The sequence below is a fragment of the Heptranchias perlo genome, chromosome 26 (assembly GCF_035084215.1).
Source record: "Heptranchias perlo isolate sHepPer1 chromosome 26, sHepPer1.hap1, whole genome shotgun sequence".
NCBI lineage: Eukaryota > Metazoa > Chordata > Chondrichthyes > Hexanchiformes > Hexanchidae > Heptranchias > Heptranchias perlo.
The window spans coordinates 38,486,105-38,503,099 of NC_090350.1; the positions used below are offsets into that span (position 1 = coordinate 38,486,105).

General features: G+C 47.2%; 1 protein-coding gene across 1 annotated transcript in view; it reads right to left on the bottom strand.

Moving 5' to 3' along the window:
* Positions 1-16,995, bottom strand: part of nkain1 (sodium/potassium transporting ATPase interacting 1) — a 375,231-nt gene that overhangs the window by 107,453 nt on the left and 250,783 nt on the right. Inside the window, exon 3 of the mRNA XM_068006844.1 lies at positions 11,068-11,148. Coding sequence (XP_067862945.1) covers positions 11,068-11,148 — 81 coding nt within the window. The remainder of the gene's footprint in view (positions 1-11,067; positions 11,149-16,995) is intronic.

The following is a 16,995-nucleotide window of genomic DNA, read 5'->3' on the forward strand; positions in this document are numbered from 1 at the left end:
TGTGTGATCTTTTACATCCACCTGAAGATGACAGGCGGGGCCTCGGTTTAGCGTCTCATCCGAAAGACGGCACCTCTGACAGTGCACCACTTCCCTCAGTACTACACTGGGAGTGTCAGCCTAGATTTTGTGCTCAAGTCTCTGGGATGGGACTTGATCCCAAAACTGTCTGACTCAAAGGCAAGAGTGCTACTCACTGAGCCACGGCTGACACCATGAGAAACAGTGACATATAGTGAGAGACACATTGCCAACTATCTACTTATTCTAAAGACAAGTTCATTGGATAATGTGATGTGATGGCAGTGGGTGGTTTACTCACAGGCTTATCAGCATTTTGGAATTTGTCAATCTGTCAAAACATCCTGAAAACCAGTTGATAAACTGGATGTTTGCATTGACAGTGTCAACAAACCAGGAAACTAGTGTTTAAATACATCAGGTTCTGTTTGTGGCAGGCTTGAGTTATTAAGTGCTGTACTTTCAAGTTATGATAGTAGACTAGTAATCTGGAATAATAATCCAGGGAACGTGAATTCAAACCCCTTCATAGAATCATAGAAGTTACAACATGGAAACAGGCCCTTCGGCCCAACATGTCCATGTCGCCCAGTTTATACCACTAAGCTAGTCCCAATTGCCTGCACTTGGCCCATATCCCTCTATACCCATGTAACTGTCCAAATGCTTTTTAAAAGACAAAATTGTACCCGCCTCTACTACTGCCTCTGGCAGCTTGTTCCAGACACTCACCACCCTTTGAGTGAAAAAATTGCCCCTCTGGACCCTTTTGTATCTCTCCCCTCTCACCTTAAATCTATGTCCCCTCGTTATAGACTCCCCTACCTTTGGGAAAAGATTTTGACTATCTACCTTATCTATGCCCCTCATTATTTTATAGACTTCTATAAGATCACCCCTTAACCTCATACTCTCCAGGGAAAAAAGTCCCAGTCTATCTAACCTCTCCCTATAAGTCAAACCATCAAGTCCCGGTAGCATCCTAGTAAATCTTTTCATGGCGGTTTGAGAATTTGAATTCACTTTTTAAAAATCTGGAAATAAAAAGCTGGCATCAGTAAAAGTGACCATGAAGCTGTCGGATTGTCACGAAAACCCAACTGGTTCACCAATGTCCTTTAGGGAAGGAAACCTGCCGTCCTTACCCTGTCTGGGCCTATATGTGACTCCAGCGTGGTTGACTCTTAACTGCCCCCTAAAGTGGTCTAGCGAGCCAGTCAGCTGTCAGGGCAACTAGCGGTGGGCCATAAATGCCGGTTCTTCTCCCTCCCCCGAAATGAAGTGACAAGAAAATATTATCACACTGGATGCCCATCTTAGCCAATCAATGTACCCCACCATCACAACATCCACCTGTCTCTAAAATGTAAGGCAGGTCAATGAGGTCATTGATAGTCACGGACAGCAGGAGTCGCTGAATTAATTTCTGTGTACCTCAATGAGTAACAGCTGCCTATCAGAGCGATTGCCATTAAAAATGACATTCTACTTTCTACCTAGCTCTGTATTATCTATTTAGTTCATTATCATTTTACAATTTCATGGTCTGCTATCGATTTGGACGTAGTCAATCCTTAGAAAGCATTTCAAGGATCCCAATTTTCAATGAGCTTCATTCTGTTCTCCTTACACCATCTCTCTAGGGTTGCCAACCCTCCAGGAATTGCCTGGAGTCTCCAGGAATTGAAGGTTAGTCTCCAAGACACTGCTGCGAGAGAAAAATCATAGGGGCATTAAATAAAATTGTGTTTTTTTTTCCATTTTCTTTGTTATAAAAACATTGGTGATGGGGGAAAGGCTGTTTGACAGACTGTCAAGAATCATCCCATTGGATAACGAAGAGTCATTTTGCTTTCCAATTGGCCTTGGGAAGGTGTGGCACTGTGAGGCTGGATGTGTTGGGCAACCAATGGTGGCGGTAGGTCATGTGATGAAACCTCCAGGAATACATTCAACTGGAGTTGGCAACCTTGCATTTTTCCCAAATTAGAATGGGAGCCAGTTATCCTACTCAGCTTTTCATCATCACATGGCGGATTGGGAAGGAGCTCAGAGCTAATTACTTTGGCACTTCTGCCTTGTGACATCATGCCGCTTCTTTTTCTGTGACCTCTGATTGTCTAACCCTCCTAGATCTCTGCGCTCCTCCAATTCTGGCCTCTTGCGCATCCCTGATTTTAATCGCTCCACCATTGGCGGCCATGCCTTCAGCTGACTGGGCCCTAAGCTCTGGAATTCCCTCCCTAAATCTCTCCGCCTCTCTCTCCTCCTTTAAGACGCTGCTTAAAATCTACCTCTTTGACCCAGCTTTTGGTCACCTGTCCTAATATCTTCTTAGGTGGCTCTGTGTAAAATCTCGTTTCATGATTGCTCCTGTAAAGTGCCCTGGGATGTTTTACGACATTAAAGGCGCAGTTTAAATGCAAGTTGTTATTGTTCACTGTATCATTATAACATGGACATCCGCTGAAGACTCTCTGCCAAATCTTTCGACGCACAGTGAAAAGATTCCACAACATCATTCACCATATCCCTGGTAAACATAAAATTAACCTCATCTTTCCTACACATCTCTCTCAACAGTAAAGTGCCCAAAATTACATGTCTTGTACTCAGCACTTTAGATACTACACCACTCAAAGTCTTGTATTCTGTGTGCTTCTCACAGCAACTTATTTCTGTTCTTATTTTCCCCGCTATCCTTCCCTCCCAATAATCTTCCAAAGTTTTAAACGTATTTGGTATAAATGACTCCTGATTATGTTACACTCTGCATAATTTATTTCCTTTTCCTCCAATGACTCCTAGTGACCTTTCATTCTCCTCACTTTGCCTGTGTGATCTTTGATAGCTTTGACTTTCTAACTCTGAATATAATCATGCCTGTGGGCCTTAATTAGATAGCAAAGGTTCTGAGCGGTTTCTTTGCGAAGCAAAAATGCTATTTCAAGGTAATAGGTCTTCAAAGGGAAAATTGAGAGCCATAAAAACTGTGCGTTGTATGTGAGATTGTGACATGGAAGAGAGCACGGTCATGAGGGAAAACTGCTTCACCCTTCCAGGCAACGAGGTACTCTCTCGTTTTCTTTTTGTTGGTCATATGCAATCCAATAACTTGATTTTTTTTAAAAACAGCATGTTAACAGCTTAATGCTGAGTATAGGTGGATTTTTTTTATGTTTCAGAGACAGTAAAATACGAGCACAGCCCTTGCTAAGCTCCGGACACTAGTCTCATCCTGCAGGTTGCCCTCGAAATCGCCACGGTCTGCTGAGGAACAGGAATGTGGGAAAACTCTCATCCCTTCCCCACGTACCTCTGGGTTGACGCTCCCGCAGGCTCCGTCCCCCCTCTGTAAAATTACACCCCATTCCCATCTGCAAAAAACACGCACCCCATCTGGCTCTTGTCCTCGCAGTGGGAGAGACTGTGGGAACGTTACCGAGTGAGGGGCCTATCACAACAACAACTTGCATTTATATAGGACCTTTAAAGTAGTAAATCATCCCAGGGCGCTTCACAGGAACGATTATCAAACAAAATCGGACACCCAGCCACATTAGGAGATATTAGGACAGGTGACCAAAAGCTTGGTCAAAGAGGTAGGTTTTAAGGAGCATCTTAAAGAAGGAGAGAGAGGTAGAGAGGCAGAGAGGTTTAGGAAGGGAAGCCCAAAATTTAGGGCCTAAGCAGCTGAAGGCATGGCCATCAATGGCGGAATAAATAAAATCAGGGATGCGCAAGAGGCCAGAATTGGAGGAGCGCAGAGATCTTGGACAGTTGTAGGGCTGGATTAGGGCAGCAATTACTCCTCAAAGCTTCTTCAGGCTGCAAGCTCCAAAGTAAAGTGCTTCCGCCAGTCTCTGCTGGCAACAGGTCTGCCTCTTTTAACTCATTAATTACCCTTGGTGCTACCAACTGAGTCAGAAGGTCGTGGTTTCAAGTCCCACTCCAGAGACTTGAGCACAAAATGTTGGCTGACACTCCGGTGCAATACTGAGGGAGTGCTGATCTGTCAGAGGTGCCGTCTTTCAGATGAGACGTTAAACTGAGGCCCTGTCTGCCCCCTCAGGTAGACATAAAAGATCCCAAGGCACTACTTTGAAGGAGAGCAGGGGAGTTCTCCCTGGCGTCCTGGGCCAATATTTATCCCTCAACCAACATCACTAAAACAGATGATCCGGTCATTATCTCATTGCTGTTTGTGGGCCCTTACTGTGCGAAAATTGGCTGCCGTGTTTTCTACATTACAACAGTGACTACACTTTGAAAGTACTTCATTAGCTTTAAAGTGCTTTGGGATGTCCTGAGGTTGTGAAAGATGCTATATAAATGCAAGTCCTTTCAGTCTTTTTTCTTGGTTCATGGTCATGGTTTCTAGGCACAACGGACTGCAGTGGTTCAAGGCGGCGGCTCACCACCACCTTCTCAAGGGCAATTAGGGATGGGCAATAAATGCTGGCCTTGCCAGCGACGCCCACATCCCATGAACGAATAAAAAAAACTTCAGTGCTAGTCAGCCTCATTTTAATATATGATAATGACCTCCCAGCAAAATCAGTGAGCGGACACACACACACACACACACACACACACACACACACACACACACACACGTGGCCCCAGACCACGATGGAGACTATAGTGTCACTATTATGGGTTGGAAACCCAGCCTAAACAGGCCCGCCCCAGAATCCATTCACAAAATTGTTGACACACTACTTTTAACTCCCAAACACAGTGGAAATTTGTAATGTAGGAAATGCGGCAGCCAATTTGCACACATGCAAAGTCCCACAAACAATACTGTGATAATGACCAGATCATCTGTTTTTAGTGATTTTGGTTGAGGGATAAATATTGGCCAGGACACCAGGGAGAACTCCCCTGCTCTTCTTCGAAATAGTGCCGTGGGATCTTTCTTTACTCAGAGAGTGGTTAGAATGTGGAACTCGCTACCACAAGGAGTAGTTGAGGCGAATGGCATAGGTGCATTGAAGGGGAAGCTAGATGAGTACGTGGGGGAGAAAGGAATAGAAGGATATGTTGATAGGGTTGGATGAAATAAGGTGGGAGGAGGCCAAATGGCTTGATTCTATGCTGTAAATACTATGTAAATTGTAAGCAAGTTGCAAGCCAGAAGGTTTGGACACCCACTGCTTTAACTGAATTAGTGCCTCCCACTGGCAGGAAGTATGCGCGGTGCCAATTTCAAGTGGGGAAAAAAAACACTGAGAGAGAAGTATAATAATCAAATCCTTCAATTCAATGCTTCTCCAGTTAATACAGGCTGCAGGATAAAGCAGTAAATAATAGTTCTGACTAGCAGTTCTGTCATACAAGGCTGTACAAAAGCAGCAAGATGATAAAATGCAGCGAAAATGCATATCTATTTGAGCACAGAAAACATTTATGGCATTGATGCACAAACGTGGGTAAGCAATATTCTGACTGAAAAGCAAGCCTGCTGCCTGTAAGTTGGGCTTTGCACCAAACGCCTCGTGTAATGGGTTTCCCGGGATAATGAGTTCAACAAACTCTCACCTGTTTTGCAGCTTTGCCAATGCTGCACTTCCACTGAACTCCCTTCAGGTCGAGTTCTCACAAAGAAACCAGCTGAAGGAAGCACTTCTTCAGCTGGTTTTACTTGAACGGAAACCAGGCCAACAGCAGTAAAGTTAACCCGCGTCACAGTGTGCGGCAGAATATGCAAAGGCAGCAAAAATGTCATAGTTGCAAGTAATTAGGGACCTAGGAACAGAAGCAGGCTGTTCAACCCAACAAGCCTGTTCCACCATTCAACTAGATCGTGGTTGATCTGTACCTTAGCTCCATCGACCGCCTACCCGTTCCGTAACCCTTAATCAACTATAACCTATCAATCTCAGTTTTGAAATTTTTAATTGACCCCCAGCATTTTGGGGGAAGAGAGTTTCAGATTTCCACTTTATTTTGTCTGAGGAAGTTCTTTCTGAAATCACCCCTGGGCGGCCTAGCTCTAATTGTACCTAAGGTGACATATGTTTTGTGGTCACTTTGCCATCGTACCAGTACCAGGCATAATAAATGATTTCATTTCTGGATCTGCAGTGAAACATTTCTATGAATAATGAATTTACGTTATGTCAAATTTTCCTGGTTTTCTCTCTCCCGGTTTTCTCTCCTCCTCTTCTGAGGGGCTGACTCATCCTGTGGTATGGTGTCTTTGTCTCAAGCGGCCATTTTCCACGCGTGAGCCTGGGCGGGGTGTGTCGGCAGGTTACTGGATCGCGGAAGGTATGCCCGCTGAGCCGAATCTTCCGTTCGCCCTTGGTCCACCCAAGATGCCCTACCCAGCAGAGGTTCAGCGGTGTAGCAGGAGCAAGCAATGCGGGCTGATCTCACCCCTCTCTAGCCTATGGACACTGAGGCCATCTGTACCGGACCCAACTGTTGAGATCAGCTAACTCAGTACAGACTAAGATTGAATGTGCTCCTTATGGCTCATTAACACACCCAATGGTGCACTTAGCCACTAAGCCATTAGGGAGCTTGTCTCAAATTTTCAAACTGATGGTGGGATAGTATCTAAACTTGAAGTCATATTGGTTTGTGTGTGTGCCCAGAATCCTACTTGATTTGATCGAAGTTTTCAACATATTAAGGGGAACTGATAGGGTAGGTAGAGAGAAACTATTTCTGCTGGTTGGGGAGTCTCGGACAAGGGGAAATAGCCTGAAAATTGGAGCCAGGACTTTCAGGAGTGAAGTTGGAAAACGCTTCTACATGCAAGGAGTGGTAGAAGTTTGGAACTCTCTTCCGCAAAATGGCAGTTGATGCCAGCTCAGTTGTTAATTTTAAATCTGAGATTGATAGGTTTTTGTTAACCAAAGGTATTAAGGGATATGGGGCTAAGGAGGGTATATGGAGTTAGGTCACAGATCAGCCATGATCTCACTGAATGGCGGAACAGGCTCGAGGGGCTAAATGGCCCACTCCTGTTCCTATCTTCCTATGTTTCTATTCTGAGGAGCTGTGTGATGGAAATTTGGACCCAACTCCCATGATAGCTTGCTGGCAATATCAGAAGGACAGTAATGACACATGGAATCCACTGCACAATGTAAATGGAATGGCAGGTGCACCAGCGTATTACAGACCCACCTCAGCATAGAAGTGACGCTGAGGGAATAGACTTACAGCAAAAAAAGTTAAAAGTCACACAGTAACTTTAACACTGTCCAGCCGAGAGGCAAACTATTCCTTACATTGATGCAGGTTCCACTCCCAATTCCACAGGTCAGAAAACTACATGAAAAGACACAACTGACATGCTGGATTCTACGATATAATGAAACGTATTGGAAAGAGTCCCTCGGGTGTGCTGAGGATTATGGTGGATAGGGTTTCTGTTTAGCCCTGTCTCCGTGCTGTACTAGGCAAGATCCCTTTTTGCTGTTGATGGTTCATGGGTATCAAACTAGAAATATTGATCTGTGTTTCTCCAGTTCCCGGGTAGTGCAGTTTGAATGGAGCCATCAGTCTGAGTGAGAATGAGCGTCCAGGCAGGGAATATTTCCATCTTCCATTTTACTTGTGAATTTTTGTGATATCCTATTAAATGGTGTGAAGAAATCTTGCAACTGTGCTTTATTTTGTCCTCCATCCTTCATGATTTGGGTTTGATGCTTACCTTCTCCCACCAGTACACTTCTGTCAGCACACGATACCAGATACTCAATGTGCAATGTCATCTGTTTTTCACAGTTGTCTCAGGAAGCCCTGGACATCGACGTACGGTATACAGAAAGCAAGCGAGCAAAAATAGATTGATATCTACATTTTAACAGCCATGGCCCTTTCAACATCGGATACCCCTGATATGAAGCTCAGCACTTGGACCTGTGAACTTGCAACACACGGAAAGCTCACTACACAATGAGCTGGAAGTGGGAAAGGATTGCTCCATGCTGCAGGAAGGCCATTACAGATAGTTATTGTAGGATAAACCAATCCATATACTATCACAGGCATCATCCAATCATGGAAGAGAACTTAATTTTGAACACCTCAATTTTAAAATTCTCATCCTGGTTTTCAAATCCCTCCCTGGCCTCGCCCCTCCCTATCTCTGTAAACTGCAGCCCTACAACACTCACAGATCTCTGCACTCCTCCAATTCTGGCCTCTTGCATATCCCTGATTTTCAACACTCCACTATTGGCGGCCGTGCTTTGAGCTGCCTAGGCTCTAAGCTCTGGAATTCCCTCCCTAAACTTCTCCGCCTCTCTCTCCTCCTTTAAGACCCTCCTTGAAACCTACCTCTTTGATCAAGCTTTTGGTCACCTGTCCTAATATCTCCTTATATGGCTCGGTGTCAAATTTTGTTTCTGCCTCCTCTTCTCCCCTATCCCTCACTCCTTCTAATTATCTCCCAATCCAACCCAACCCCCACCCTTCTACACAGTACTGTTCTTGTCCTCTCCCCAAACATTCTTCAGACTCATTTCCTCCATGCAGCCCTGCACCTTTGACCCACCTCCAATTCAGCTCCTGACCACCCAACTTCCCTTTCTCAGCCCCATGCTCATTAACATCCTCTCCTTTCTTCGGACATTGATCCCACCCCTTTTAAAAGTCTCAACATCTCACCACCCGACCTCAAAAATAAATCCACCCTAGATTTCTTTAGCCCCACAAACTACCATCCCATCTGTAGTCTGCTCTGTCTCTCCAAAGTCTTCGAATACCTTGCTGCCATCAGATTGTGCGCTCAGCTCTCCCATCACTCCCCATACAAGTCCATTCAATCCAGTTTCCATCCAGCCTGCACCAACATTACCTTGGTCAAACAAATATCGCATCTATCACAGAAGCTTAATCACACAAAAAGCGATGCCAAGCAAAAAGGAGTTATGAGGAGGGGTGACCAAAATCTTGGTCAAAGAGACGGGTTATAAAAGGGATCTTGAAGGAGGAGAGGGAGGTGGAGAGGCTGAGAGTTTTAAGGAGGAAATTCTAAAGCTTAGGGCCTAGATGGCTAAAGACACAGCTGCTAATAATGGGGCAAAGTGAGTGAGCGGCGCACAAAAGGCCACAGAGGAACACAGAGTTCTTGGAAACGGGCAGGGCTGGAGGAGGGAGGTGTGTGTCCATGAAGGGAGTTAAACATGAGGATGAGAATTTTAAATTGGAGACGCTGGGGGAACCAGGAATCAATGTAGGTCAGCAAGGCCAGGAATGATGGGTGAGCGGGACTTGGCACAGGATGGGATACGGGCAGCAGGGCTGTGGATAAACTAAAGGTTATGGAGGGTGAAGAATGGGAGGCCAGCCAGGAGAGCACTGGAATAGTCAAGTCTGGAGGTGACAAAGGGCATGGATGAGGATTTTGACAGAAGATGGGCTGAGGCAGGGGCGGAGATGGGGGGTGTTACAGGGGCGGAAGTAGGCGGTCTTTGTGATGGAGAGGATACGGGGTTAGAAATTCAGCTTGGGGTCGAAATGATGCTGAGGTTGTGAACAATCTGGTTCAGCTTGAGACAATGGTCGGGGAGGGGAATGGAATCAGTGGCAAGGGGAATGGAGTTTGTGGTGGGGCCGAAGACGACGGCTACGGTCTTCCCAATATTTAACCAGAAGAAACTATGGCTCATCCAGGACAGTATGTTGGATAAGCAGTCTGACAACACAGAGAGAATGGAGGGGTTAAGAGACAGGTGGCGGGTGTCATCAGCGTACATGTGGAAGTGTACATGTCTTCTGATGATGTCGATAAGGGGAACCATGTAGATGAGAAAGAGGATGGGGCCAAGGATCAATCCTTGGGGGGCTCCAGAGGTGACGGCCCGGGGGCAGGAAGAAAAACCATTTCTGAAGATGCTGTGACTACAACTGGATAGGAAGCATGTGAGGGCAGTCCCACTCAGCTAGACAGTGAAGGAAAAGCATTGGAGCAGGATGGTAAATTGACGACTTTGATTGGGGCTGTTTCAGTACTGTGGCAGGGGCAGAAATCTAATTGGAGAGATACAAACATGGAGTCACCAAGACATTGTGTGTAACTGTGATGATGACTTGCAGTCCCTTCCTGTCCTCCTCGACATTATTTACCATATACAGACTGCACGATCGGCAACTGTGAGATCAGTTTCCATATGTACACCAAGGACACCCAACTCTACCTCTCTGTCACCACCACTGACTCCAGGGTTATTGTTCTACTATCTGACTGCTTGTCTAATATCAAGTCCTGGATGATTCAACGTCCTGTAGCTCAACAAAGGCAATGCCCTTCAGCTCTCGCCCGTACTTATGTGACTCAGTTGGCGACTCCATTAACCCTTGGTTGCTTGCTCAGGCTGAGCCCAACAGAACATAACTCTGATGTTTTGTTCAGCTTTGAGTTGGCCTTTCCACCCCTCACTCTGTCCACTGCCAAGACTGCTACTATCAACCCTTTTTTCCACCATTCTTGGGATGTGTGTGTCGTTGGCGAGGCCGGCATTTATTAACCAAGCCTAGTTGCCTTTGAGAAGATGGTGGTGAGCTGCATTCTTGAACCGCTGCAGTCCGTGTAGTAAAAATGCTCCGACAATGTTGTCAGTTAGGGAGTTCCAGGATTTTGACCCAGCGACAATATTTTCCAGAACATTACCTGTTTATGCCTTCTTCACTCTCGCCACTGCCAAACCCTCAATCCCGCTTTCACCACCTCGAGGGCTGATTTCTCTAATGGCCTCCTCTCCACCTCGAACCCCTTTCCAGCTAATCCAAAACTCTGTGGCTGAGTCATCTACCATTCAAAGATCCAGTCGTTTCTCCAGCTTAAGGTCAGGCTTTTAAAAACTTATTTCACTGCTAATCTTTTTTCCACATTCTCAGCAGAGAAACGGAGTTATGCAAAAACGTAAAGATAAAAGCTTTCTGACTTGAACTCAGTAACACTTTATCTCTATCAGTGGACTACTGAAAAAGAAAGGAACTGATAAATGAGCTTTTGGGTTGCTTGCTTTGATTAAGTACGCTGTAAGAATCCTCTCGTTGGATCATAAGGTAGATAATTACCTGTGACAATTGCCCAACTTCTAGATAGAAGCAAATGATGAATGCGTTCCATGCCACCCACAGCACCAGCCATCCTGCATACTGCATAAAACAAAGGAGAGAAGAAAAGACCACATTAGATGTTGAAAGCTCTATTCACAGCTAATGAATCTGATTAATTTCTAAATCTCTCGTTACAACGTAACACATTTCTGTACAGGGTCAGCCGTGACTCAGTGGACACCTCTTTCACCTGAGTCTGAAGATTGTGGGTTCAAGTCCCACTCCAGACACTTGAGCAATAATCTGAGCTGACACTCCCAGTGCCAGTACTGAGGGAGTGCTGCACTGTCGGAAGTGCCATCTTTCAGATGAGACGTTAAACCGAGGTCCCGTTTGCCCCCTCAGGTGGACGTAAAAGATCCCGTGGCATTATTTCGAAGAAGAGAGGGAATTCTTCCCAGTGTCCTGGCCAATATTTGTCCCTCAACCAAACACCACTAAAAACAGATGATCCGGTCATTATCATATTGCTGTTTGTGGGACCTTGCTGTGCGCAAATTGGCTGCCGCATTTCCTACCTTACAGTGACTACACTTCAAAAGTACTTCTTTTTAATTCATTCATGGGATGTGGGCAACACCGGCAAGGCCAGTATTTATTGCCCATCCCTAATTGCCCTCGAGAAGGTGGTGGTGAACTGCCTTCTTGAACCGTTGCAGTCCGTGTGGGGATGGTGTGTGACTTGGAGGGGAACGTGCAGGTGGTGTTGTTCACATGTGCCTGCTGCCCTTTTCTTTCTAGGTGGTAGAGGTCGCGGGTTTGGGAGGTGCTGTCGAAGAAGCCTTTGCGAGTTGCTGCAGTGCATCCTGTGGATGGTACACACTGCAGCTACAGTGCACCGGTGGTGAAGGGAGTGATTGTTTAGGGTGGTGGATGGGGTGCCAAACAAGCGGGCTGCTTTGTCCTGGATGGTGTTGAGCTTCGAATGTTGTTGGAGCTGCACTCATCCAAGCAAGTGGAGAGTATTCCATCACACTCTTGACTTGTGCCTTGTAGATGGTGGAAAGGCTTTGGGGAGTCAGGAGGTGAGTCACTCGCCGCAGAATACCCAGCCTCTGACCTGCTCTTGTAGCCACAGTATTTATATGGCTGGTCCAGTTAAGTCTCTGGTCAATGGTGACCCCCCCAGGATGTTGATGGTGGGGGATTCGGTGATGGTAATGCCGTTGAATGTCAAGGGGAGGTGGTTAGACTCTATCTTGTTGGAGATGGTCATTGCCTGGCATTTGTCTGGCGCGAATGTTACTTGCCACTTATCAGCCCAAGCCTGGATATTGTCCAGGTCTTGCTGCATGCAGGCACGGACTGCTTCATTACCTGAGGGGTTGCGAATGGAACTGAACACTGTGCAATCATCAGCGAACATCCCCATTTCTGACCTTATGATGGAGGGAAGGTCATTGATGTAGCAGCTGAAGATGTTTGGGCCTAGGATACTGCCTAAGGAACTCCTGCAGCAAAGTCCTGGGGCTGAGATGATTGGCCTCCAACAACCACCACCATCTTCCTTTGTGCTGGGTATGACTCCAGCCACTGGAGAATTTTCCCCCTAATTCCCATTGACTTCAATTTTACTAGGGCTCCTTGGTGCCACACTCAGTCAAATGCTGCCTTGATGTCAAGGGCAGTCACTCTCACCTCACCTCTGGAATTCAGCTCTTTTGTCCATGTTTGGACCAAGGCTGTAATGAGGTCTGGAGCCGAGTGGTCCCAGCAGAACCCAAACTGAGCATCGGTGAGCAGGTTATTGGCGAGTAAGTGCCGCTTGATAGCACTGTCGACACCTTCCATTACTTTGCTGATGATTGAGAGTAGACTGATGGGGCGATAATTGGCCAGATTGGATTTGTCCTGCTTTTTGTGGACAGGACATACCTGGGCAATTTTCCACTTGGTCAGGTAGATGCCAGTGTTGTAGCTGTACTGGAATAGTTTGGCTAGAGGCGCAGCTAGTTCTGGAGCACAAGTCTTCAGCAATACAGCCGGGATGTTGTCAGGGCCCATAGCCTTTGTTGTATCCAGTGCATTCAGCCATTTCTTGATATCACTTGGAGTGAATCAAATTGGCTGAAGACTGGCTTCTGTGATGGTGGGGATATTGGGAGGAGGCCGAGATGGATCATCCACTCGGCACTTCTGGCTGAAGATGGTTTCAAATGCTTCAGCCTCGTCTTTTGCACTCACGTGCTGGACTCTGCCATCACGGAGGATGGGGATGTTTACAGAGCCTCCTCCTCCCGTTAGTTGTTTAGTTGTCCTCCACCATTCACGACTGGATGTGGCAGGACTGCAGAGCTTTGATCTGATCAGTTGGTGTGGAATAACTTAGCTCTGTCTATAGCATGTTGCTTCCGCTGTTTAGCATGCATGTAGTCCTGTGTTGTATCTTCACCAGGTTGGAACCTCATTTTTAGGTACGTCTGGTACTGCTCCTGGCATGCTCTTCTACACTCCTCATTGAACCAGGGTTGATCCCCTGGCTTGTTGGTAATGGTAGAGTGCGGAATATGCCAGGCCATGAGGTTACAGATTGTGCTGGAATATAATTCTACTGCTGCTGATGGCCCACAGCACCTCATGGATGCCCAGTTTTGAGCTGCTAGATCTGTTCTGAATCTATCCCATTTAGCAAGGTGATAGTGCCACACATGTTGGATGATGTCCTCAGTGTGATGACGGGACTTCGTCTCCACAAGGACTGTGCGATGGTCACTCCTACCAATACTGTCATGGACAGATGCATCTGCGACAGGTAGATTGGTGAGGACGAGGTCAAGTAAGTTTTCCCTCCTGTTGGTTCGCTCACCACTTGCCGCAGGTCCAGTCTGGCAACTATGTCTTTCAGGACTTGGCCAGCTCGGTCAGTAGTGGTGCTACCGAGCCACTCTTGGTGATGGACATTGAAGTCCCCACCCAAAATACATTCTGTGCCCTTGCTACCCTCAGTGCTTCCTCCAAGTGGTGCTCAACATTGAGGAGGACTGATTCATCAGCTGAGGGAGGGCGTTAAGTGGTAATCAGCAGGAGGTTTCCTTGCCCATGTTTGACCTGATGCCATGAGATAGCATGGGGTCCGGAGTCAATGTTGAAGACTCCCAGGGCCACTCCCTCCTGACTGTCTATCACTGTACTGCCACCTCTGGTGGGGCTGTCCTGCCAGTGAGACAGGACATACCCAGGGATGGAAGAGTCTGGGATGTTGGCTTAAAGGTATGGTTCTGTGAGTATGGCTATGTCAGGCTGTTGCTTGACTTGTCTGTAGGACAACTGTCCCAATTTTCATTGGCTGTGAAGCACTTTGGGACATCCTGAGGTCGTGAAAGGCACTGTATAAATGCAAGTCTTTCTATCTTTCTATATGTGACATCATAGAATCTTACAGCACAGATGGAGGCTATTTGGGCCATTGTGTCTGTGCCAGCTCTTTGAAAGAGCTATATGTGACATGCTTCTTGTGGTGAATTGGGATGCAGGGGATTACGCAGTAGCTTCAGCTGCTGTAAAAGGCCTAGAATTGTCAAGAATTTCTTAGACGCAAGCTGACAGATATTAGCAATGTAAAACCCTTGCTGCTCTGCTTACTGAGCATCCTCTTTAGTAACAGGGATTATAGAGGATGACACATCAACTCCACTGAGATGCTGCATCCAATATTGTTCCATTCGTAATGGTGAAAACAGCTCACAGTAATATTATTGTAAAATCTCAGCAGGCTTGCTCTGTCTGCTGTCACAAAACTCCTAACAAAATGTTCTGCTTCCTTTGATGGCTCAGTAGGTAAATGCACCATGGTGCACAGCATCATGCAGCCCAGGATGGTACCTGACAGACTAATCCTCAGCTGAGATGTTTAACTTGGCCTCAGTGCCCCTGGGCTTGGATATGGGGGTGAGGGAGAAGAGAAATCAGTCAGCATTCCTGCGTCTGATGACTGCCCATTGATCACTATACTGTGTGTGTTAAAGGCGCTGTAGAAAAGCAAGTTGTTGTTGTTGTGTATGTGTGTACACAGAAGATAAGATTGAGCTGTGCCAAACAAGAAAACTAGCAAAAGCTGACCAAGATTCAACATTAAGGCTGATTTTAGCTTTCAGTGGTGGTGTAAAACTGGCGGCTAATAAAGAAAGACTTGCATTTCTATAGCGCCTTTCATGACCACAGGATGCCCCAAAGATCTTCACAGCCAATTAAGTACTTTTGAAGTATAGTCACTGTTGTAATGTAAGGAAACACGGCAGCCAATTGGCGCACAAAGCCCTGACCTCCAGTGGTGAAGTGGAATATTTAGAAGTAGATGTACCATCCGTCACACACTAGATTTATTTTCGAGGGGGATTCGGGGGCATATGCTCCCCTGGAAAATTTTGATCTTTGACTCTTTATTTTGTATATTTTCCAGCATTTTGGAGTAGCTTTTTCCTAAATAAATACTTTATGTTGTGTTACTAATTCATAATGTGCAAAAATACCTCATAGACTTAGAATACACTAAACAGGTTCTCCTGGTTCAGTGAACTTATCCAGTGAGTAAGTGAGCCATACAGTCCAGGAAGGTCAGCCAACTCACTGGACTGCAACCAGGAACAGGAGACCCAGTAGAAGTGAGAAAGACTCCGGACCGGGGGCGGGAGACACTCCGGACCGGGGGCGGGAGACACTCCGGACCGGGGGCGGGAGACACTCCGGACCGGGGGCGGGAGACACTCCGGACCGGGGGCGGGAGACACTCCGGACCGGGGGCGGGAGACACTCCGGACCGGGGGCGGGAGACACTCCGGACCGGGGGCGGGAGACACTCCGGACCGGGGGCGGGAGACACTCCGGACCGGGGGCGGGAGACACTCCGGACCGGGGGCGGGAGACACTCCGGACCGGGGGCGGGAGACACTCCGGACCGGGGGCGGGAGACACTCCGGACCGGGGGCGGGAGACACTCCGGACCGGGGGCGGGAGACACTCCGGACCGGGGGCGGGAGACACTCCGGACCGGGGGCGGGAGACACTCCGGACCGGGGGCGGGAGACACTCCGGACCGGGGGCGGGAGACACTCCGGACCGGGGGCGGGAGACACTCCGGACCGGGGGCGGGAGACACTCCGGACCGGGGGCGGGAGACACTCCGGACCGGGGGCGGGAGAGGGAGCAAGCCAAGAGCGGGAGAGTCAGTGTTGAAAATCTGGAACTAGGAACCAGTAGCAAGAGCATAGGATTTCCATATTAACTATAAACTTTACGGTCAAACTTTGCTGAAGCGTTAGCTTGGTTCCATTGGTAGCACTGTCCCCTCTGAGTCAGGGGGTTGTGGGTTCAAGCCTTACTTCAGAGGCTTCAGCACATAATCTAGGCTGACTCATCAATTCAACACTGAAGGAGTGTCTGTTGGATATGAACATAAAACAGAGGCCTCATCTGCTGTGCAGGTGAAAGCGTATGGGTGTGATTGCTCTCAAGGTCAAATAATCTTCTGACACTCACCGTCGAGACGCACACATGAAGAAAGGCCAGTTTACAGTCAGGGAACCATAGCTCAACATGACACATGGCCTTCAGTTCCCCAGGCACTAGCCATACTCTGGCATCTTGCTCAAGGGGCCATTATTGCGTTATGTTCCTTGTCAGAGCATTATCAGGCTGCTCTACTGTTTAGGGCCACCACTTCTCAGTCTGATCTAATCCTGACCCACAAATCCATCAGGAGTCCATGGAGAGAGAAGAAACTGGCTGATTTTCTTCCCTTTAGCCTCGAGGAACTGAGGCCAATTTATCCTGATGATGCCTTAGTTGTAATCAGCTCATTCAACGTGGACCAGGAATCAAACTCGAATTAAGCCCATGGAAATTGACCCGTGTCTATAGTAGAGGGAATTAGTGGTGGCTCTCAGACAA